The sequence below is a fragment of the Cryptomeria japonica genome, chromosome 8, assembly GCF_030272615.1.
Source record: "Cryptomeria japonica chromosome 8, Sugi_1.0, whole genome shotgun sequence".
Classification (NCBI taxonomy): domain Eukaryota; kingdom Viridiplantae; phylum Streptophyta; class Pinopsida; order Cupressales; family Cupressaceae; genus Cryptomeria; species Cryptomeria japonica.
In genome coordinates this window covers 412,247,029-412,273,090 of record NC_081412.1, presented here as the reverse complement: position 1 = coordinate 412,273,090, position 26,062 = coordinate 412,247,029, and the positions used below count along the sequence as shown (strand labels likewise).

At 35.9% G+C, this 26,062-nt stretch overlaps 1 protein-coding gene across 2 annotated transcripts in view; it reads left to right on the top strand.

The window, feature by feature from the left end:
- Positions 1-5,877: 5,877 nt before the first annotated feature.
- LOC131028563 (uncharacterized) overlaps positions 5,878-26,062 on the top strand; it is a 58,971-nt gene continuing 38,786 nt past the window's right edge. Inside the window, exons 1-4 of one of the 2 annotated variants that reach the window (XM_057958868.2) lie at positions 5,882-6,121; positions 9,350-9,432; positions 20,960-21,102; positions 21,198-21,248. In XM_057958868.2, coding sequence (XP_057814851.2) covers positions 6,074-6,121; positions 9,350-9,432; positions 20,960-21,102; positions 21,198-21,248 — 325 coding nt within the window. In that variant the 5' untranslated portion in view covers positions 5,882-6,073. Of the gene's footprint in view, positions 6,122-9,349; positions 9,433-20,959; positions 21,103-21,197; positions 21,249-26,062 lie in introns of both variants that reach the window. The other variant, XM_057958869.2, reaches the window with a different exon arrangement.

Below are 26,062 nucleotides of genomic sequence, written 5' to 3'. Positions count from 1 at the left end.
ACTCAAAAAAAATCTAACTAACTCATTATCAAAATCATTAATGAAGTTGACTGCATGATGGGACCCTTTCTCGACGACACTCTTAAACTGTTCTTTTAGTATGCCCTTGTTATCACACAATGTTTTATATTGTTCATAAATAACTGATACACCCATATCCTCCAGTTTCCAATGATAAAAAGATATGACATCTTCAACATGCAAAAATCCATATGGTACACTAGATAGGGCACCAACAGGGTCCGTTTCCTCCGATTTAAAAGGATGTTGTTTAAACTCCGGTTGTGGCCTCCCAGTCACATGAACTAGATGCAGAGTATCCATACTACAATATGCAAAAATTCAGAGCAAAGGGTAAGATTCACTAATAAATACCTTTCCTGCTTCAGCACAAGGGTTTCACATTGTAAAAAACCTTCAACACCGTTCACCAATTCACAATGCACTTTTGATCACCTCAGATCTCTGCTAGATACACTGAATGCTGCAATCACAAACTTTCTTCTGCTCTGCTTGCTTACCAAATGCTCTCAAGATCACAATGTGTCAAATGAAATTCAAAATATTCCTTTTATTTGGTTTCAAACTACCGCATTAAATGCTTTAACATACAAAACCCTAAAATGCCTTAAAACACTCTTAAGCATATTACCGGTTGTAAAAAATCAATAATATTTACCGGTTATGATTAAAAAAGACTTATAAACATCAAAATGCATCAAAATATGCATATTTAACTTACAATACTTCATCCAGGGGTTCATCTCAAGATTTGACAATAAGCTCACCCCAAGTTGTAGAAACAACTTAGTTTGCCGGTGATGGATTCTCCACACTAGGTGAAGAATTTGGTTCCTCAGCTGGTTTGTCATCACTCTTCTTCTTCTAGGTTCTATTCATCTCAGCTCTAGTTTCTTCAATATCAACTTTCTGCTTTCCTTTTTGGTCTGCAGAATGATTCATTAGTTGGTTCTTCTGTGTCCTGCAAAACTTAGCAATGTGTCTCGGTTTGTTAAAATGATAACATGCCATTCCAAATGCTTTCCACGGTCCTGCATTGCCTCTACCTGTCCTTCTTCGACGGTTCATTGCCACGTGTCCAAAGTTGTTGCGGATTGCACAAATCACATTAATTCTTTTCTCCATCTCATAAGGACTAGACCGATTAACATGGGGTCTTTGCCAATTTGTGTTTCTTCGGTCATTGAAATTCATTCTCCAATCATCAACAGTTCTTGGATTCATATGAGGTGTTGGATAATTAGCTCCATACCTGCATTCAATAGATCTATGCCCATACATGTTGCATGTATAACAGTAACCTTCAAATTTTCTAGGCCCATATCTAGTATTAGGTCTATAACCAGTATTAGCATCAAATCCGCTTCTACAAACATTAGCAGTATGTCCTGGTTCATGACAATTAAAACAAACAAGTTTATAAGCTTTCTTATCGGTAGGCTTTTGAGCCTTAGGAGCTGTTTTACCTTCATGCATGTTGCTCTTGGTACCAGAAGGTTCTCCTTCCTCAAATGTATCGTATCCTAACCCAGATGTATCACCTTTCATCCTCTAAGATTGGATCTGTTCATCCAGCATGGTAGAACTCTTGTTGAATTTTTCAAGCTTCTCATTAGCTTCTGTAAGCTCTTTAGTAAGATCTTCATTTTGCTTCATAAGAGTCTCTCTAAGAGACATTGCCATATCAAGATCTGTTTTGATTTCTTCTTTCTCTTCTTTCTCATCATGCCAGTTTGCATAAATAGTGCTATTCTCCTAATTTATCTTAAAGATCTCACGATCTTTCTCTTTGATCCTGTCTTTAGCTGCCCTCCTAGCTTCAATTTATTGACTCATAGGATTGTAAGGGCTTCAAGCTCTCTCCTCAGGTTAAGTTTCTCATCATTTAGTTTCTCCACTTCCTCAACCAATGCATCTATATTTTCTTCATCAAAAGATATGCTTTCATTGATCTCCAACAATTGTTCGGTCAGTTCTTTCCTTTTAGCTAGTGATGTCTTATACTTGCCTCTTAGGGTTTCTAGTTCTTCCTTGATTTTTGCAAGTTTTTTAGCCATCTCTCGGTAACTCATTCCTTCCCCCATATTTGCCTTAGGATTAGAGATCTCTTCCAAGCGGTTAAGACTTAAGGAAGTTAGGCTCTAATACCAATTGATGAACTTATAAGGCATATAGAGAGGGGGGGGGTGAATCAATGCAAGTAAAAACAATACAAATCTGATTATCAATTTCACCAACTTAAAACTTAATAGGCATATAAGAAATAACACCACGTATACAATCACCACATAAAGCACAAACCACATGATACAAGAGTTTATACATGGAAAACCCAAATGGGAAAAACCACGGTGGGAGTAGGCATCCACAAAGATCCACTATCTGAAGTATAGAGATCTGACCGGTTAAGGTCTACAACACCTGGTTAAGGGCACACTCTGTTAGAAGTGTCTAATCCCGGTTAAGAGCTTTACAAAAAGGCCTGTGAGGACCAACCCTGTTAGGAGCTACCCAAGTTACTGAGATTTGCAAACATAAGATAATGTGTCACCTGGTTAGAGGATTTAATGATCAGACCTGTTAGGATCCGACTGCACCCTGTTAGGAGTGACCTTGTAAGAGGGTTTTCTTGCTGCAACTGTTAGGGAGACAACAAGTACAAATAATCTCAGTATAATACCTTTACTGTTTGATAAGATCCACTTCAGAATATTATAACATCACATATACCTCATCTCTCAACTCCTCTGATCACCACATTATCAAAAATACAAAATTCGCTAATGATCTTTCACACTTTCAAGCTCATACTCATATATCCTTTTATACCTTGTCACACATTTAAAATCATCATTAGTTCATCTCGAACCTTGTTACAATTCCCTAGGTTCAATGCATCTAGACAATCTTGCATTGTACGCTTTAGTTATGTCGACCATCGACATAACAAATCCAATTCTGTGTCGTTTTACCGATCTAAGTGATTTTCATATTACCAGTTAAGTCTCAGTCAGAATACCTGCTCTGTCAATCAGATCTCATTCATTTGATCGAATTTGCACATGTGGTCACAAACATAACCTCATCTACCAACCTTCATTGTTGCTGTCAAACCACATCATCTCATTCCTCATAGATTTCATGTACCGATTGTCAGAATATTGCTCTGTCTATCTTTTAGCGATTAAAGTCCTAAATACCAGTTCTAATAAAACTGTCTCTGCTTACCGGTTAAGCCTTGCCGGTTGACCTATAGGACTTAGATGACTGTAAGTAAAAACATAGTTGCCATCAATGACACCATACAACATAGTCATCATACAACAATGTAGCGTCCTAAAATTGCGACACTTGCAATTTCGACCGCATTTGGGTCTTCACGATGGCGACGCAACACGCAACCTGAATGGAGACCTCGAAACCTGATTATGACACTGAAAACTACATTTTCTTGCACCCTGGCCTGAACCTCCTTTGCACCCTGCTGTCCCGGGAGGTGGGACCAGAGCGCCCAGCGCCCTGGTCCCTGGGTCCTATTTTGGGCCCGGTCTCTTTTGGACTTCGAGTCTTTATGTTTGCAAATTGGAAAATTATCTTTCCTGGTCGGCCTAAGGTCGGGAAAATCAGTCTATCAGCCCTAATTGACAAGTATATAAACTACATTTTCCTCTTTCATTCGATATGATGGAAAAAGCGTGGAAACTATACTCAAGCATTCAAGCATTCAAGCATTCCTTCAAGCAATTGATCATTTCAAGTCTCCATTCAAGGCTAAGTGTTGCATTCAAGACAAGGATTCAACCATTGAAGAGGAGATCACTTACAACATACTACTACAACATACAACATACAACATCTATACCTTCGCACATAAGGATACAAACATCCTTACAACAAGGTATTAGTACTTGTTTTACATTACAGACATTTACATTTACAACATTGCTCATTTCTTGGTTAATTCCAAAACCGGGGTTTGACCTAAAGGCAAACCCCTAATCCCTAACCCCCCAATCGTCTTTGCTTTTCTGTGTGTAGGTTGCAGGTACGCGGCTGAAATTGAAGATCTGGAATCCTTGTGCAGAGACGAACAGATCCCCCTTCGTTTCGCGGATTTTTCGGAGGACCGTGGCGTCGGGCGCCATCGTCCTGACAACTTTCGCTCAAATTTACAGGACAGCGCCGTATCGACATTTTACTGCTAATTCCAGGTCCGCAGCTTCATACTGTATTCCTATCTCAGTTTATAAGCGAATCTTTCTCACTTTCTATGCATTCCTAGCTTAATTCTTCTATCAACATTCTTTACAAAAGAGGGTAGCCTTGCTGTCATAACCCTTGAAACTCATTTAGCATCCAATCTTGCATTGCATGGGATTGGATCTTGTGGGTTTCAACCCCTCTTTTGAATGTAAAGTCTCTCCCCTAAGTGAAAACCATCAACCCTAGTGAATCTCCCTTCTCTCTCCTTGGAGTTGAAAGAGGGGAGAGCAACTAGGGTTTGATCGCGATTTTCTGCTTTACAAACAATATAATCAAACATGTACTGGTTGCATCAAACAAACAAACAATTACCGGTTAAGATCAAATGATCAAATGCCAACACACAATACTAGATAAAATAAGTGATAACACCTATTTATTGGATTTGCCTGGAGATTAAGATATTAGTTTAGTTTAGAATGTTGCGGACATTTATCCCTACCATTTTGGTTTTGAACCAATTCCTGATGAAAATGTGTTGAAAGACTTTATCAGTGCACTGCCACAATGAAAAAGAGAACAAATTGAAAAGACAATAGATACTAAGATTACTGTCGCAAGATCTAAGAACTACAAAATGTCTTTAGTAAAATGGGTGGGTTCACTTGATTCCAACAACACTTGGATCATCAAAGAAGATCTCATAAAATTTACAAAATTAGACTCTTCTGAACAAGTGGTTCAAACCGTTTAAGGACATGGAATATAATGTAACAATGCAATCTTTCGTAGACATGGAACATTTTGTAACGACAAATTAATTATGGGGCTCCAACTTTTCTTCAGTTTATTTCCTTTTTAGTTGTGCATTTGTGTTGTCTTTCGTGGTAACTATTAGTTAGGATAGTCCTATTTTGGGTTGCTTTGTCTTTTTCGAGGAGAGTTTTTGGCTCTTTTTGGGAGGGAGAGATACAAAGGTAGAATAAAGCGTTTTCTTGGGTACAGATGCTACATAATTTGGTGTTTTTTAATATCAAAGAATGTTCTTTTTGTGTTGTTGTTGTTCCAGTATAGTTTTCCTTATGTATTTAAAAGATTTTAAAGATAATAACCATGGATTCTTTTTCAATATACCGTTTTGATTAAAATATTTACTTGTTTGTTTAATTTTTAATAGTAGAGTGTGCTACGAGGTTCTTACACAAGGGATGAGTAGCGTTATGGAGATTCGTTTGTAGAGGACAAAGGTCTAATTTGCATCAATATAACTACTCCATCTATTTCAAATTACACACTATACTAATAAAAAAAATATAAAGTCTTCTAGCATTTTATTTTTTTTGTGGTAGAGGATTTTATAATCATTCACAAACTCATGTAGCTATTGGAAGCATGAGCCTTTAGGCTAAAACTTCTTCAACTAAGAGCCAAAAATTGAGGTCTTCATTTTGTCAAATTTGACTAAAACACCATTCTGACTTCATTCCTTATGATCTCAGAACCATATACTTATCAAACTTAATCAACTCACTAAAAATAAAATAAACATGAAAGTTAATCAAATGACGAGTAGAACACTCGAGAGAACCGTAGAGTCCAAAATATAAATGTTGTATGTTCACTAGAAACTTCCTCCCTCCAAAATAAAAGCAGGAAGATAAAAAAAATTGACCGCCATCTATTATGCTTTTGCAAATTGTTGCTTATATAAACACAATACTGTAAAACCGGTGGGAGCGTTTATCTCAGAGAAAAAGGACGCGAGTTCGAATCGAATCAATTGGAATTTTGACAGACTGAGAGAAAGAATGCAAGGATCTGACGGGCCTAGTTGGGATGGTCTTCTCAAATGGAGTCTTTCTCATGCCGATGGCACCTCTTCCTCTCGTCAGTTAAGGTTAATTTTTATCCTCTCTTCTCTCTTTTATTTATTTAGAACATTTTGCAAGGGTATTTATCATTTTTCTCTTTAATGTTCAGTCAAAGAACAACACACTTGGTCGAGTTACCTTTCAGACGATAGTGAATACAAAATGTTTTGTTTTCTATTTTATAATTTTATTTTATTTTATTTTTTCAAAATTTCTGTTTTCTTTTTGTGTCACCGTCCTTGTAAATACAGGGTAATAATATGAAAGGTTGAGAGAGAGAGAGATGATAAAATTTAAGTAGGAGGAATGTTTTAGAGTATGTTTTGAACGTGCTTTAACAAGTAACTGCCTGGAAAAACATCAAGGATAACATGTGCAGGCACTTTCTTTAATAATCAAGCAGTCAAATAAAAGGTTAAAAGCTAAGGTTGTGTTTTAGTACACAGCCAAGCAAGACGCAATTTTGACATATGAGATCATCGTTGTGGAAGCCTTTAAGGAAATTTACATATGCTGTTCAATATTGTAATGCGGTATTTCAACCTTACGACTAAGCTCAGGAGTAAATCCTACCTTGTTAATTCACCTACGCCGTGAGTATTGTATCATGTTCGATAGAACAGGAATTATATCTTGCCTTTGCCGATTGTTCCATTTGATTCCTATATGAAATCTTAGCATTTATTAGGTCATGAAGGTGGAATTTTTGGTTTAGTTGTCTAGGATTTATGTTATAATTAATATAAATTAAAATCAGAAATGGTTACGGCAATCGGTCATCAAATTGGCAGTTAACTGAAGCTCCAAATTTATATTTGTTTTGTTGTTCATTGATCCAAACCATTGCCACCAGAAAACTCAGGTCAAGAGACAAGGACTCCCTTTACCTGTACCCATATCTCTCAGTGATTGTAATTAAATGCAATATTGCTCTTATTTTACACTCCTGTAATCTATTTCAAAACTTTGTCTGCATCCACATATGCTATTCGACGTCTTTACTTAACTATGTTCGAAACTTAGCCAACTAAATGGCACTTTAGGAAACAGAACTAGTTCGAACTATAAGTGATATCAGATGATAACTGGTTATGCAACGGTAAAAGTAAATTCAGTTTTACATCCAGAGAGAAGTGTTATGCATCATTGTTCATAGGATTGTCTAACTTGTTTTTTATCTGGTAATTGGGATCTTTTAGCTGAACCATTGTTGTTTAAGCACATTGTTTTACGGTTAAAGCCATAGTTTCGGGATTCTACGAGTACTCTACATGACTCACCAAACTTGCGAATCCCTGAGTTGGCTTTGCTGAGTCAACCAGACTTGAGTCTGGCCGAGTCTTGGAGTGTACTCGGCGGAGTCCTGCTCCAAGACTTGCTGAGTCTTAGGCTTGGAATCATGAGTCCTCTGCTTGGACTCTTTTGGTGCCTGAACATAACAGGCACATTTTTTAAGTGAAATTTCAACTTTTGGTCATTTTTGGCCCTTATTCGCCCATTTCACCTAGTGAAGCATCGAATAGCAAGAAGATGATTTGAGAAAAGAATTTTTTAAGGATTCAAAGTTGATCAAATCATCAAACAAGTAAGCAACTTTATTTTCTACTTTTTTTTTTCAGTTTGGAAAAAAAACTTGAAAAATGAGGGGAAACGATGTCAATTTTTTTTCCATTTCCCCTCATCCTTATTTCCCAACACTTTTAGCTTCTACTTGCATTCTATTTTTTTTAAATAAATGCTTATTATTTTTATTGCTGCTGACTTTTTGCTGTTATACATTTATTATTTATAATTTTGTTGTTTTACAGTGTATTGTTTGACTTTGAAACTATGAAATTTCATCTTTTGAGAGTTTGAGCGTTGTATGACATGTGCAATGCCTAAATTTTGACAAATTATTGTCAAATTAGACTATTATGATCTCTAAATGCATTTATTAATTTTTGTGTGATTATGAAGTTATTTTTTTGTTGAGTTCGTGCCAAGTTTTTTGCCGTGTCATGAGTATGAGGCAAAATTTTAGGCTGCCAAGTTCAAGTCCTAAAGCTATGGTTAAAAACCATTTTAATTTGTCTTTGATATTGAATGGACACGGTCAAGTTCAAATAAATAGGAATTATTGACAGGAACAATATCATTCTATATGATCTGTTTTTCTTTATTTATTGATTTTGGTTACTTGAAGATGATTCAGTTTCTCTCACAAGTTGTTGTCATTTTACATGGACTGAAGTTCCATATGAGAAGGTTGAAAGCACTGTGATGTATTACCTCAACGTTATTCAAGTGTTTTGGGAGTATTTTTTTGTTTCCATTTTTCTGACAGGCACACTTGTCCTTACAAGTCTATTTCACCCTATTTCAATTTTGCAGGTGTTGTATTATTATTTTATGCTACCTTATTGAGCAACAGTACTATTGAACTAGAAAGTGGCATATAAATGTAACCTGATTTTTTGGTCTATTACTTTAGAGTTTTTTAAACTCTAGGTTTGATGACAAAGCTTCTCAGTTTTCACCCAAGTAAGAAACACCTACAAACAGAAGAGAAAATAAAGAGGTAGCCACCCAAAACTGATTGCTTTACTCTCCTCATTGGTGTGGGTAAAATTGATGTACAAGGATAAGGATGTGTGCCATCTGATAAGCCAAACACATGAAGGGTGTGTGCATGTTGAAGAAAAAACCAATCAGAAAGATGGAAACATTTACAAAAGGGAGTGACTTAATTGAAGTGGTAGTATCTTGCAGTTCATCTTGTAGAGAATGTGATCTGTTTTCTTTTCCTTCTTTATATGGTTTGGATCCATGTAGATGAGCAACCTTTCCTTGCAAGTATTTATTTGGCGCACCTAAATACCTTCTCTGTTCAACTGCAGACTTGCCGGATACTTCCTCTCCCTGCCCAGACACACACTTGTGTATCAGTTGTCAGATTCAAACATGATACACCTATGATATGGATACCATATCTAGATGATCCGATATGTCTGGATGTGGTCCCATGCCTTTTGGAATTTTATCAGTTTGGGGATACAAAAAAATCTTATGAAACCAAAAAATATTATTTCTATTGGCCTCATATTGACCATTTATTATTATATCATATTGATAATTGTTCTATTCCTTAGAGTCTGCTGGCCTTGGGTACGTGGAGTATCTCTTCTAAGTTCACATGTTGGTAGTTGAATTTTGTCTCACTGATGTGGATTATGAGTGATGATCCAAGGTTTTTTCTTTGTATTGCTTCACAGCTTCCTATTTGGGCTCATAGAAAGCAGCTTCAGCTTCTTTCTTATATATGTTGGCTTTTGCTCCTAGTTCCCATTCGGAGCAGGTACTTCTGAGAAGTTTCCATCATAAAATCAGTTTTCAAACTTGAAAAGGATATCATTATACTCATACATGAACCATTGTTTTTATTTTTGGTAGCATTATACATAATCTACTTTCATCTTCTGACTTAGAGTTGGCCTTGATTGATTCAATTACCATAGCTCTGATCTCCTTGAGAAGCTTTGGTATTCGTGTTTGTTTATTTCATTTCAGTATGCTTGCTTGTTTATGCCTAGAGGCCACTTTGTTCTTTGCATTCTTGATTTACCACATGATTATTAGCACTAGGGGCCAGGTTTTAGAGATGATGCTCTTTTCTGTAAGTTTTAATCAAGCGGAGAATTTAAAGTTTCATCTTATAAGTGTGTAGAATCAAGAAGTTTTATCCATTGGAACTGTCTCCAAGAGTCCTATGAGTTCCCTGCCTTTTAGGAAAAGGATGCATTTTGAGCTTCTCACTATAGATTCACAGCTGTGGGTGGCTTTTTATGTAGCGGCAGTCATTAGAAAGATCTGATTCAAACTTTGAAGTATGCCATATGCTGGCTGCACTTTGTTCTGGGGGACTTCAGACATGTATAGATCAGATATCTGTTTCAAAGTTGAATTATATGCTTTTCCAATGGCTAGCTCTCCACTATTCTTGGGCAATCCACATAAAAGACTAGTCAGAGAAATGTTTACAAGGCTGATGAAAATAATGATGAAGATTCATGACATCTTGTTGTTATTCCATTTTGCATGTTGCAAATGTGTGGAGAATCCACTGTAAATTAAAGTCAGCGAGATTTTGAAGATAACTCTGTTCTGCCCAGGTTTCAAGTCTGAAAGGATTGGATCAAGCACCAAAGGTTGTAAGTCAAGGTCTTGTAACCATTTTTGTTTTGAAACAATTCTATTGTTTATGCAACTATTTGATAGGCTTTCATGTCGAGGCTTAAAATATGGGTTTTCTTCTTGTACTATCGGAATGATTGCCACAGAGCATTTGGATGGGATACGATTCCAATATTTGCCAGATTACTTTAGCCCCGAGTACTTTAGCCCTGAGTACTTGATTAATCACATCTGGTATTTGGATTCATAATCCAGCTGAGGCCCAAGGCTTAATGAATATTTCTAGCTTATGAGTGATATTACTTTTTTTTGTATCACTTTGCTTTCCTCCTGTTCACAAAGGACATTCTAATAAGTTTGTCCAAAATATGAAGAAATCTCGGAGAGTCTTCTAGGATGGAGAGATAGTATACGGGAATATCAAAAAGTACTGCTTTTGTAGGAATTAATTGTGTATGAGGATTGAACCAGTTCATCCTTGTTTAATTATTTTTAAAAGGGGAGCCATTTAAGGAATTATTTGGAAGCTGACGGGAATACTGATACAGGTCAATGCTGAGGGTTTGCTTTCTTTTTGAAATCCCAAAGGTTGACTAATCCTTGTCGAAGGATTGTCCCAAGATATGATTTGTATACCATATAGAATCTGCACTGTTCACTTCTATAACTGACAACCCTTATAAAACATTGGTAATGATGAAATAGCAATATATATAGTTAAAATATTTGAGGTTTGACTTTCAGCAAAATGGAGTCCAGAGGATACTTCATAGGTTAATTGTTGGCACTAATTGGGCTATTTTTTATGTATTTAATATTTTCAAAAGAGGGATCTGATTATGGGTAAATTTCTCGAGGGCCAAAATATCAACCATATTATTTGAGAAAACTTAACTATATTGCTAGAATTCATAATAATGAAGAGTAAATTGTATGTTTTGATACTGAATATTAGAATAGAATACATTATACTAATACAGATACCTCCTATGGTTATATCGTGAAATGGAAATACAGAACAACTAAAATTTATGTAGATCTTCAACTCTTACTTGGAAGGTAAATAACTACTTTGCGAGATGACTAAACATAGGCTGAACTCACAAAAATATCGTTTTCTATGTTTATGTGGTAAATAAAACGTTTTCAGAATAAATTATGAAAATAAAAAATCTTGTCATTTTAACACTTCCATTGATAACTAAACTTGATTTTTTTTTTTGTTTCTTTTTCCTTTTGAAGAAATTAATCTTAAATTATTCCATAGAAGAAAATATCAAAATTCTGCCTACATAGGCAAGGAAAGAAACCATCCAGGTCTGCAAAACTTTCAGTGTTTGGGTTCTCTTTTATGCTTGAAATGTTTAACATATTAATTTCCTTCAGGTTTCAAATTCTTTTTTGCTACACTTGATAATTTAAAGGCACTGCTTTTACACGATTTGAGGGAAACATGGAAACCTTCAAAGTTAGGGTCTTTTTGATGTTAGGATCTTTTAGATCCTTTTTTTCTTATCTGAATAATAAGAAGAATGATTCGTAAATAAGGTGAATGCTCCACTCATTTCCTTCTCAACTTGAATCTTAAGTACTTCAATCAATGAAAGATGGAGCTACTTGCTTTCCTAGAAACAAAACTTACATAAGGCAAAAGAGAGTAAGCAAGGTATGAAAATGAATAACACAAAATTGACCTGGATTTTTGAGGTCTCCATGGACATCTTACAAAATGAATTGACAACCAAACATCTATAAAAAAGACACTACTCTTAGACCTTCCAATTGTATTGATTATAAGCCTCTCTATAAGATAACCATCAAGAAAGCTACTCTCTTCCATGAATTGACGATTTGTATTTAAATTTGAGTAAAAGTATTTTGCAAATTTAGATTTGAAATATAAGTATTATATAGTAAGAATCAACGAGGTTATGTGGATATCAACATTCAAAAGAAGGAAGGGTATGTATTGATGGCTTGCACTTCGTTTTGGTTGTGCAATACCCCCCTTTTATTTTCATGAGGTTGATGAATGAGGCATTGAAACAAATGAATGATATATTGGCTACGAGAAAAAATTATGATGAGCATCTAATGCACGACGGGGTAGGCAGGTACTATGGATCCTCACTTCCTTTTGGTTGTGCAATACCCCCCTTTTATTTTCATGAGGTTGATGAATGAGGCATTGAAACAAATGAATGATATATTGGCTGCGAGAAAAAATTATGATGAGCATCTAATGCATTTGAAACGAATATTGCAAGTTTTGAAGGATAACAAGCCTGCTGCTTAAGGAGAAGAAATGTGATTTTGCACTACAATTGCCTGACTATTTAGGGCACGTGATTGGAGAAAGTGCTTGGAGCATTGATTTGGCTTAAGTGGAAGGTATTTTTGAATTGGTCCAAATCTTCCTATGTGACTGAAATAGGGAGCTTCATAATTGTTTAAAACTTGTATTCCGGCAATGGCAAAGTGCAAGTCCTGTACTTAATGCAGAAATTAGCAAAATGCATGTATTGAATTGATGCAAAGATGAACAATGCACCACTTTTGTCATTAGCTAATTTGCAGCCTACCATTTGAAGTGGCAATGGAGGATGGTGCCTATGCAATGGGCATTGACCTATTGAAAATAGGTAAGCTTGTTTAATATTTTTTAGAGCTTTTTGAATGACAATTTTGAATAATTGCACATATGATAAGGTATTGGATTCTCTTGTTCAAACAATTAAGAAGTAGAAGCATTATCCAATGGTGAAAGAGACCATCAACCACATGGGTCCTTTTAACCCTTAATGCAATTTACAGTACACATTGGACCGTAATTGGATGGGTTTCCAATTGAATTTGGTTGTAAGTATTAAAAATGAACGATAAACAGGGTGATTGATTTATTGTCTAGGCTATCATTGATTTAATCATTGTACATTAATTCATCTCAAATCATTTGTACACATGGCATCTAATGCAGGATATGAGAATGATCTAGATTTTGAAGAAATATTTCACCTTAAAATAAGAGCAATGGATGCAAATTTTGAGTCAAAGGAGGACTATTATATTCAAGGACATTTTTGTATTAAGTTTGTGAATCTTTGTTTGTCTCAAGATGGAGAGTTTAGTAAATGAGGGAGATTCATTCTTTAAAAAATAGTCACTTTGGTGGCAAGGACATTGGCATAAGGTATGAATTTTTCCTAAACATGCAAGATTTATTCAAGTTTATAAAAGATGTGTTTTTTTTGGCACAACTGAATCTAATAGTAGAAAGGTGGGATTATATACACATTTATTGGATCCTTCTTGACTATGGGAGAGCATCTCTATAGATTTTTTAAAAGGCTTTCCCAGGTCAAAGAAAGGGAATTTTAAGATGTACTGGGAATTGTAAGATGTATGCACTCCATGGATTTTGTAGGAGGTGGTTGAGGTACACTGGTTTTACAAGATGTATGTTGTCATTCCATCCAATAAGACTTTCAAGGGAAGTGATGCAACATATTTGCTTTACACCAACATACGGGTTCATTTTGGTGTACCAAGTGTTATCATTTTAGATAGGCATCAATGTTCTGGGGAAAGTTTTGATCCACATTGTGGTTGGTGGATACTAGGTTGCAGAGGTCAGCTCCTTTACATCCTTAAATAGATGGATAGATTGAAGTGGTCAATGCAACATTGTTGCAACTCTTGAAGGGGTATAACAGGAGAAATTCTAAGACTTGGGTTGAAAGTTTAGCATAACTAACATTCATACAATAGGCCAGTTAATCTTTCTACTAATAAATCTCCTTTTGAAACTTATTTTGTTTACTTAACTCCTTGTTTATTTGATGTTGGGACAGCCATTAAGAGGACAAGAAAAAGTGGATTAAAAAATGTACAAAGCTGAAAAATTCATTCAAAGGATACATAGATACATCTCCAAGTGCGAGAGAGTTTAAAAGTGTCTGAAGCTATGTATCAAGCAAGGCAGCAAAGAGTTGAGCACAAACCCAACTTGGGGACAAATTAAAAACAAAGCTTAAGCAAAAAGAATAAAAATTACTAGATATACTAGATATGGTCTATTTGAGAGTCTCGAACAAGTGGATGCTAATGGTTTCAATTAGATCTGCCTCCATATGTGGAGTTTTTATCGTGAATGTTGAAACTATGCATCCATTTGAGCTTTATATGGTAGATGATGAAGCAAATTTATGCTTTTGATTTAAGACTTTCCTCTTAATTCTCAGCTAGTCAATACTAGATGATGAAACAATTTTGTTGCCTTCCATCGAAGACTCTGCTTTTGATGTTTATGAAGAGCTGGACAAAGATATAATTTTGCAACAGTGGGGAGAACATCAAGTAGAAGAGAGCAACTAATCAATAGGTGAGTTTGAAAGGACTGTTGTCAAGCAAAGCCAAGAGGTATTCTAAGGAGTCTTGGGTGAATTGTTCCTTCATCCCATGAGCTGCTAAGCTTTTAGGGGTCAAAAGCCCCTTACTAGGGAAGGTGTGATATTGTTAGCATGTTATGAAATAACTTGCACAAGATGAATTTAATAGGAAATATGCTGCAAATACTTGATAATACTATGTCACTTTAAGGGGGCAACCTCCTTGTCCACTTTGAGGGGGATACCCTCAATAGTCTTAAATTAGGAATCAATACTCAACATTAGATAATAACTAACCCATACCTCCTATATATACCATACTTATGCCTTGGATGCCACCTAGGTCAACTTAGATATTTAAATATAACTCTTAGGATTACCTAAATACATATATATGATTATAATAGTATTTATGTAACTTTTTTTAAGAGTTAAGGTAGCCACAAACCGACTAATCATAACACAATACACATTACAGGGTTAGGGGCATAACATGGCATTTGAATTTGTACCTTATGATACAACACAAAATGGAACAGTGTGCAAGGAAAAACCTTTCTTTGAATTCATAAGGGAAGCTCCCTTTTGGAAAGAGTTAAGAAAGATATATTTTGCTGATCTGAAAATTTAAAAATAAGACTTGGAACTAGTATTGAGCAAAAGCATTAATAAAAATTAAAACAAACCCATATTTTTTTCACTCAGAGTAGGGCACAAGGTGATTTGACACTTTGTACTTCACAAGGTTTTGTGATTTTGCCTAATATGGACAACTTAAATGACAAAAAACTCACACCTTTCGAAAGGCAGAAATAAAAAAGCAGAGTCTGACACAAGTATTAAATTGATTTGAACAAATGACATGCAATTCAGTAAAAAGAATCAAAGAATTAGTACAAACTGTCAATCACCTACTTTACGGAAATCTGCAAGGCAAAGTCTACACATTCAACAAAGCACTTTAATTTACCTAAGCACACACACACAAGATTATACAAAATACTTTGAACACCACAATTTTAGTAGTAATTTGGCATACCAAATTCTATTGAAAATCTAAGTGCAAATGCACATGTATTCATAATTTTTTACAAGATTTTGCATGAAAAATAAATAAAAAGCTAATTGAAGTTCCTATGCCATGAATATTTTCTTGCACCCACAGCAAGCCTAAATACAAATTCATTATGAAATACATCAACTAAAGTTGAAAATCTTCAAATTGATTTCCAATAAGGATAACTACAATAAAAAATACAGTTTTTGTAATAAAAAAATAACATGCTCATGAATAAATGATATAGAAGCTCCTCCGAAATAGGAGCTCTATGAATAGAAGGAATCACAAAGGGTAGATTATTGATAAATAGAGGCAGCTGAAAATAGCTACTCTAGAGCAACTCTGGATGGTCCTGGTGCAACAACAGTAGTAGCAAGATTTGTGTCTTGTAACCTCAACATTCTATTAATGAATTCCTGGACTTGTGATCTATCAGGCGTTGCCATTGAATCTAACTGAATAGTCTGCACCTCTAAAGTAAGACAGGTTTGTGTATATCAATCGCTGTCACTTCCTCTTCACCATCTTGAATATTCTTGGCAAGGATAGACAAATGCTTTCATCCAGTTGAGCTCTTCCAAGTGCATCCATCTCTACTTTCTGGAATTCAATGTGTATTTTCTTATGCTCAAAGTGGATTCCATTATTGTCGATAAAAGTACAAGAGAGGAATACCACCAAGGAGGCTGCCTGCTGCCTTATTTCAGGCATAGTTGTTATTAGGTCTTTTAATATGGTGACTGTCTCGTCGCAAAGCCAAATCAAAAAACTTATACTGATATTTTCAAGTGAATGTTTTGTCCTCCCTGCCACTTGTTACCACTCCCATTTCAGCTAGTTGTATGGGTTACCGTTGGTATTCTTGAAGGCAATGAGAAGGCAGTAAGCTAATAAATTTGCAAAGGCGATGATGACAAAAGAAGGTTGGAAACTTGTAAATTTTCAGAGGTGATAGTGGCAATAGAAGGCAAGGTCCTTGCCCTTCTAGAGCTTTCCCACCTTGGGTTTCATCAGGGTAAACATCCCATGTTTTAATAGCTGTTTTTAGTATGTTTTTTTTTTGGTCGGTAATAATTTGTATTTTATTGCATTATAAAATATAGAGATTACAACGAAAATTAGGGCTTCCAGACTGCAAAATAGCCCTACTATGGATATTATCCTTACATACTTTATCACTGAAATTCCAAACCCCTTAGACAAAAAATAAAAAACACCATTAACATCAGACCCTTCCCACTTTGTTAAGCTTTGTCGCTCCTTCACACAGGGTGAACTACATTCCCTTACCCCCTGCAACAAAAATCACCCTAACCCTATTGCATCTTGCAGATAAGATTTGACCCAACTAAAAGCCACTATATTATACTATGCACTGTAAAACCAACTACAACTATCTTAGGACACTTTATATGTAATGTCTATAGTCTTAAAACCTTCAACTCAGTCTAAACAAAAACAAAACCAGTGTCATCTGTGAAGCTTGCATCAACCACTCTTCTTTTCCTTACCCCTGATCGCCTGCCTTTGGGAATCACCTTCGGTCATGCCCGTGTCAGCTCATTGTCTTCCCTCTCATGACACAGAATTATCCCTTTGAGTTTTTCCCAGGCTCGTGCTCTTTCCAAAATATAGGCCTCCTTATCCACCTTCCCAATCCATCGAACAAAGGAAACTATGCCAAATTCATTAGCATCCTTTGCCTCTTCAAAGCTTTCTGAGTAGTCCAATCCAACCCCAGGCACAGCCCACTCCAAGATGGAGTCCAAACCCTCGAGCAAAGCATCATCAAAAATGGATGTAGCTGCCCACTTTACCGTTTCTGCTTCTTCACCAATTTCCAGACCCCAAGCTATAACCATTGATATAATATCCAAATTCACCTTCCACCTTGATGAATTCTCTATGAAAAAAGGTCCCACGACCTCCAATGCCATGTTAACTGCCTCTGCATCGTTGAATCGTAATAACCTCGACATTCTATCTTTGCTCACAGCTCCCTTGAAACCCTTCTGCTGTTTTTTTGTGGTTGCTGTGAAATTTGCCTCCATGTTTTTATTTTTAAGAGCACCTACACTCTGCCAATTCACCTCCTCCCTAAGTTATTATGCTCATGAATGCTACCACTTTGCTCTTTGTCAATATTAACCTGGCGAACTTCGCCTTCTTATAGGCCATCTGCAGTCCTGAATTATTGATTTGACATGCCACCCTACTAATCATGCCATCGCACTTCCCATTGTCCTTGGAGAATTCACTTCATCCGCCACCCATCTTAACATGTTCGCCGATCTTTGTGTAAGATTTTGAATGTGATGTCCAAGAAATCCCTATCAGTAAAAAATTTTGACATTTCATAAGTGTCGCCGATTCCAACTGTTATTACCACTTCTAATCGGATCATCATGTCAATCCATGTGTGAGACATCAAATCAACTTTCCCAGAGAGGGAGCCGCACATACTACTGTTTTTAGTATGTTTGCTGTTGTTTCTTGTTTTATTTATTTTTCCATACAACCCTCTTCATTATTTGGAAAACTTAAGTAGCTCATTTGTAGGCACAAATTGATTGTTTTCTTGATTTAAATAAAATAAAATTAGGAGTCATTAACCAAGATGTCTTTTTGTGAGGGAAATTTTGTGTTGATGAATTAGCCATGGAATATCTATGCTAATTATAGATCATTTCATGGTTTACAATATTTTATATAATTCTGCCCTATCCTCTGGAATTAAAACCTTGTTCCCCTAAATGCAGGAGGGTTATGGAGGAGGCTAGATCAGAAAATAAGGGAGGTCACCTTAATTCAGACCAATCTTTTTTTATTTTCATCACCTCTACCTTTTCCTCAGCTTCTAAAATTTGATCTACTTGGTATCTTTAAGTGAATTTTCTTTGCCTGTTTTGTATAGATCTACTATAATTAGGCCTAAGGCTCTCTTTGCCCATTCTTATTCTAATCTAAAATTTTTGTTGATTTTATGTTTTATGTAAGGTAGCTTTATAATTGTTCTTTTCCTATTGATAGTAAACTGCTAGTTACGTCTCTTGGATTTTGAGCGCTACCAAAAAACTGATATAGTAGTCTGGAATAAAGAGATTGTAAAAGTTAGATATGTTTAAGGTCTAATTGTTCTGAATGGAGATTGCATTTCATTATCTTTTGTTTTAAAGTGTGTTTTTCCTTGGCCAATTCTTTTGAGCTTGGCATTGATACTATCCTCTGTTGTTTGCATTGAATTTTTTAGATGTATTTTCTGCTTTTTGACATTTTTTAATCCGTTGCAAATGTTATCTTTATCTATCATGTTGCTGAGTTTCTTGAAGTGAGGAATTCTGAGTCTAAGATAAATCCCATGTTATGTTCCATTGTTTGAAGTTTATCCAATGCATTTTCAAGTGTTGCTTGTTCTATATGAACCTACCATAATTAGGCCTAAGGCTCTCTTTGCTTTTTCTTATTCTAATTTGAAAATTTAGTTGATTTCATGATTCATGAAGATAAGTTCTTAATTGTTTTAATCCCGTTGACAGTGAATTGCTAGTTACATCTCTTGGATTTTGAGCACTATCAGAAAACTGCTCTAGATTGGCACAAAGAGATTCTCTGAGTTAGAGATGTTTAAGGTCTAATTGTTTTGAAGTTAGCTTGCATGAAATTAACTTTTGATTTAAAGTGTTATTTCTTGGTCAATCCTTTTGAGCTTGGCATTGATACTGTTCTCGATTGTTTGAACTTTGAATTGCGTTTTTTAGATGTATTTGTTGCTTGTCAACATATTTTAACTGTGCAAATGATATCTATCATGAGCGAGGAATTTTGAGTTCATGATAGGCCCCATGTTATGTTCCATTGTTTCAAGTCTATCCAATTCATTTTCTAGTGTGGCTTTACTAGTTTTTTTAGGCTGGATGTTTTCTTGGGAGTAGGATAATATTAATGAGAATTACAATTTACAATATAAACTTTATAGATGTGCACACAGACAAGAAATAAGGAAACAAATAGACAGACAGAAGATGTGAGAAATGTTGACACCTGGATGTTAATGCTGAACGTATCCTATCTTTGCTGCCATTGAACACTCCATCTGCCACCTACACTAAAGAGTGACCTTTTGCAAGTTGCACCAAATTTTCTGGTTTTTTAAGCAACAAAAGTTTAGGTGCTGATGGTTAACAGACGACTGCTCTACCACTGAGCTACTGAGGAACGACAAAGGTATGAAGTCTCTATATATCTTTGAAATGAAACAACCCATAACAAGTGCATCAATGATTGAAAAATTCAATGCAAAGGTTTAATCAAAACATCTCCACCTTCTTATATATGTGTGTGTGTGTGTGTATGTATTCCAGCTGGTCTCAAATTTTGATTGCGACCACCTGTTGAAAGTTTTCAAAGTGAACTTTCTATTGGTGCAATAATTCCCTCAATGTAACGCATGTAGGTGCAAGGTTGTATACAAATATTTGTCACCACTGAAGCATTTTCTCGCTTCTTGAGATTGTGAATTTTAATATATTTACTGCGCAAAGTCTAAGAATTTTGTTTAGTACTAGGTTTTAGAAGGGACAGATTAAAGGTGTTATGAGTTAAACTGTTAAAACTTTAAAAGTGAACATGTGTTTTGGACTGAGGACATTTTTTAAGAACGCTATAACTAACCAATAATGGATAAATCTCTGCTTGCCTTTCTGTCAGAGGAGATTTTCTAGAATGTAAAGATTGCTGTTTATTCTTTTGAATCAAAGGGTCCTTGTACATCATCATCTTGTAGCATTGATAATGTTTGCATTTGAAGCTATTCCAAGTTTAAGTAGAATCGCCATGGCACTTTATTCTGTTGATGGAATCTGGGAGTATGAAGAGTGTCTGTCTCCTTTATATGAATTTGAAATATCAAGTAGAGGGTAAATCGAGATTCTAATTCTTTTATGGAATTTTAATGATGCATATCAGTAAAACATGCTTGAAACTTGGAACAAAGTCAAGGACTTTTAGCAAATCTTGAAAGATTAATAGCTGTGAAAAATTGAATATTCCATGATAGCAGTTGTTTTCATACTTGTAACTGGGATGTTTAGGAGCACCAAAATGATAGGACACTCTAGTTTATTTGCTCTGTTGAATGGTTCTAGCAAGTAACACTTTAAGGCAAAAATATAAAAATAAATATGGCAAAGTTTTGAGATATTAAGCAAGCAAAGGAGTAACACGTATTTACCTTTGGCACACAGTGAAGAAGATCGAAGATGGTTTATGGAAGCTATACAAGCACAAACAGTAGATGTGGTTAAGCGGATGAAAGAGATCACTGCCATTATGCAAATACCTCAGGAAGTTTTGGAGGCACAAGGTGTCACAATTGCAGATTTGGAAGGTAACTTAGATCTGTCTCAATTTGTATATTCTCTTTTGGTCTTTGATGTGCTATGTACAGGTCAGTAATTTACACAGACTAGTTTGCTTTTACAGGAGTTTTGGAGGAGCTTCAGGAGCATGTTGAATCTATTGACATGGCTAATGGTAAATTTTCTGACTACCAATGTTTTCATCTTATCGAAGGTCTTAGAAGTTGCCATATCATTTTTATAGCATTCAATTGAAGTTCTTTTGATTTGGTTCTGTCTACAATGTTTATTTTGTATAAATGCATTCGAGTACAAGTCTTTCCATGTCATTTCAAGGAGAATAAGTGGGCAGCTTTTCATTTGTGCATGATTTGGTGTTCTACTTCTAACACGATTCCTTTAGCTTGATAGCATTAATTAAATTTAACTTTCTGATCTTGTTCCTTGCATTCTAATGTTGGTTGCAAATTACAATACATAGTATGCAGTTTCATATTAATTCCTGAGCAAAGATTTATAATGCTAACAAGTTATTTCTAGCGAGTGATAGAGATCGTTGGTCATCTCCACAAGGAGGCTGATTCATTGTAAGAAGCATATGCATAGTTATAGGATTTGATATATACCAGAAAGTTGCATCGTTTTTGTCAATTGAGTAGCTTAAACCAAAGAGGGCCATTGGGCTTTCCCATTGTTAGTGAATTTAGATTGATCCATGGGGCCTATGATTTGTGCAGGCCTTTTATATCATCTAATATAAAGAACTATATGTGGGGAAATCAACTCTTAAGAAATTACAGTCTTTTACATGCTACAAGAATATTTATTTTAAATTTTTTTGTGTTGTTGGAAGTAAAGGTAAGTAGGGTAGGCAAGATTTTAGGAATTAGAGATTTATCTTAATTAGTGCTCTACAAATATAAACATACAAACTAAATTATCTTCTGGATGTTTAAAAAAGAAGGCAAGAACTGGTTAAGCTTTCAAAAAAAAATGATACAATGGATGGATTTTGATTTCATTTCTTTATGGCTATAGAATAAATTTTGTGTATTCAAATGATTTTTTGATTATGTGCAATTTTCATGGGGATTTATTGTTGAAGCTATTTAGGAGCACAAGATTCATCCTTTAAAATTGGAATTGTGTGAAAAAAATGGGCAGAAACTATTGAAGCTAAATAAACTTTTACACACATAATAATATTCTTCTTCTTTTCCATACACCTTATTCAATGATCGAATTACATATATATGAAATTCTTTCCAACTCCTATAACAACTCCACCAAACTCTCACACTAAATCTAGGTAGGTTGTTTAACAACATTTATTCTATCTTGTCTCCTTGGTTCTTGTGCCCTCTCTTGCCCTCTCCTTTTTGTCTGGCTTGGTCTGCTAACAATCTAACTATTTTATTCTCTTGTCTTGCTCTCTTCTTACTGATGATGGATCATGTAGTTTGATCCGAAACTTTGAGGAAATAAACTCATGCAGCTATTACTAGAAGCTATGCACAACAACATTTATTCTCTTCCTCCTATTTTCACTCCTAAATCTCTACATGAGTTGTGTTAACAACTCACTCACATTTTTATGCTCACACACTACATTCTAAATACAATACCAACCAATTCTTTTCACACCTAGAATAGCTATGTGAGTTGTTAGTATAACTCACTTTTATTTAACATAACAATAAATATTATTCTAACCCACGTGAATGCTAACATAATTTCCTAACACCCTCGTTAGTGTGAACATAGGGAGAAAGTACATACGATGAAATGAAAATAGAATCCCATGCCTATGCATACTTTTATGTCTACATACTGCTATTTGGATCTTGCTGTACATGATCATCTACATACGAGAACTTATCTCGCTTTCACTTCTAGTGAACTTATCATTGGCTGATCACATTTCCAAGAAGTCTAACAGTCAAAAGTCAAAGAATCTCTTGTAGCCAACTGCTCTTCTATACAACTGTTTACAATATCAATGATCTCTATGTTTTTCTGTTTTCAAACTTAGTAGGAGAATGTTTACAATGTTTTATCTTGCACAAAATAATGGAATGAAATAAAATGAAATGTCACTAATACAAGAGGCAACCTCATCATTAGTGGTTGATGAGAGGTTCTATTTAGCCTCCTTCCTCCAATGCCTCCAACCTTAATTTTGAATTTGTCTAAAATAGATATTCTTCATCACTAGGGCAAGATCTTCATCTTTTGCATATTCTTCCCAATTTGTTTCTTAAGCCAAATAAGCATTTTGATCTTGTTTATCTTCTATAGATCTTGTGCCCTCTTCTTACAATTAAAGTACATGTCCTACTTCTTTACAATAGTAACATTTGATTTTTACTTTTGGAGGAACATGCTTTGATTTGCACTCGCCTTTTTTTTTGTATTTATAATACTTCTTTTGGTTCATGTTGGTGTCTGTTTTATCATCTACCAAACATTAGAATAAGATACCCGAAGGTATTCTATCCTCTCCTGAAAAATCACTGCTGATTCCAAGGTCTATATGTGTGAACAAGCGACTTTAGTGGATAGCTACTTGGGTAGTGTTTGCTAAAAATCTTAAGGGGGACTTACGTTTATGAATGTCTTTTCAAGCTTCTGGATAGATAGATTTATCGATTTCAGGCTCTCTTTTTTTTGGATTTTCGAGATTTAGACTTTCAAAAAGGGAAAAAGAGATGGGGTTTAAAAAAGCTGACTCTGGAGACGGTATTAACTGGGTGCTTTCGGGGAAACTGCACTTTGCTTCGCCACACTGAGGACAACTACACAAAGCGGGTGCAATCTTCAACGGGTTGTGCTTATGATCAAAATGTTGGCAGGCACAGAGGATAGACTCAAACTAACTTTGCACAGTGAAATGGAAATCATCCATTCACCAAAAGTATGAGCAGAGATACACCGTCAATTAACACTTATCAAATCCTTCATTCAATCCTAACAACATGAAAGCAAATCTAAATTAACTTTAACTAATGTGTTGAGGAAATTGAAACCATGCTAATCACTCAAACAACAAAGATTACAAAGCCTTAAGAGAAAGCACACATGCAATATATTATTTGAAAAAATGACCGTCACACAACAATATATCAAAAACCTCACTCTCCAAATGAGAGGAGGTAGCCTTATATAGTTTTTAGAAAAATAATGAACGATCGAGATCAAACAGTGATCAAGGGCCTAGATTGAAAGTTATAAAGAATGAGAACATGACAAGTGGCACAACTGCTATTGTCACTGAGGTGAGTGTCCAGTTTCCCCTTTTGTAGATTCAATGTATCTGGACACGATGAGCTTGACCTATTCCATAGTGACACTTGGCAGGTTACTAATCTGGAAGTCGACGATGTCCAGATCATCAGTACACGTGGCGAGGATGCCTTCCAACTCAACTGCCTGGACAAGAAAGTTCTCGTCAATGAGGAGAAAACTTGCAATCCTTGAGAGATCGCCCTTATTAATCATCCCTGAGTCTTTGAAAAAGCTCGATTGAATTCTGGCTCTCAAGTTCTCTGCCTGCAGGTGTTTTTCTCGTATACCCTCCTTCTTCCAGATCTCTGACACTTACCTCCGTCTCAAAACACTTAGTTTTTGATTTCTTCAGGACTTCAATCCTGGTGACCAAACCATAATACCAAGTGTTAAAGTCATACCTATCCCCAACCTGTATGACACTTGCATCTACCAAGCTTCATTTTGACAGACCTCGGATAACCCTCAATTGTGGAAGTATTTCATCTTGGATTTCTTCAACATCTTCCCAATTTGCAGCTAAGTCTTGAATTCGGTTGACCAATGAAGAAGCCGACTCATGTGCTGATATTAAATTTTCTACAAGTACGTCAGCACGTGCCGAAGCATTTGAGATCCATTCCTTAGCTTGCGTGAATGTGCCCTTCATGTCCTCGTAATCTTTCATTGAGACTTGCTGAAGAGGCTGCGGAGGGGTGACTGGTATCTCATGGTTGAGTGGCCTAGTTAGATGGAGAACATATTTCCTCCACTGCTGATTCTCTTCCTCAACCTTCTTTCTTTTCTCCTTCTCCTTGGCTAGCTTTGCCTTGAGGGCATTGCAAGAGTCGTCAAAGTACTGGACTTCTTGGTCCGGAGTAGGCTTACCCATTTCTACAATAGTAATCTTATAATCCTTTGGGGCAATATTGTCTCGAGTTTTTCCTTCCTTTGGCACAACTATCTGAACTGTCCTAAACCCTACACTATCCCTCTGAATCAAAGAGAATTTTCTAGCTGGCTTAGGTGGCTTAACAATGACTGGTTCACTCACCTTTGCCAGAAATGCTGCTGTATTCTCTTCAGAATGGGTTTCATTAGGAACCTTAGCCCTTATCCTTTCTCTCAACCAATCAGGAATGGTTGATTGCTCCACAGTATTTTGATCAAATCCATCATCTGTCCCTCCTGGTCCAGTAACTATACCATCAAGGAAAACTACTGGGGGCTCAGGCTCTTCAACTTCTATGGCTGCATTTAAAACTTGTTCCTTGTCCGGGCTTTGGACAACTTCTCTCATTATTTCTTTGATCGAAGGAGAAGGCACTCTCGCTTCATTATTCCCCATATCTATGTCCATCTCTTGCTCTTCAACTGCATTTTGGTCAGGCACAACAGATGCGGCATTCAGAATGGAATGACCTTCGTTGGACTCACGTCTCCCCAACAACTTTCTTTCCGCTGGCCTTTCCAGAGCTTCCAACTAATTCCTTCCTTTTCTGGGACCCAATACTCTCTGGATTACGAGCATTGCCTGCAGAGATACAAGGGTTGGAGGACAGAGAGTCATCTATTCCCATTAAATCATAAGTCAGGGCAACACCTTTGGACTTCAATTGTTTCGTCTTTTCAGATATCCACCACTTGGAGTATTCGACCACTGATCTCATGAGGTCTGCCAAATCCGACTTCTCTCCTTCTGACCAATCAACCAAGGCCAGTGGC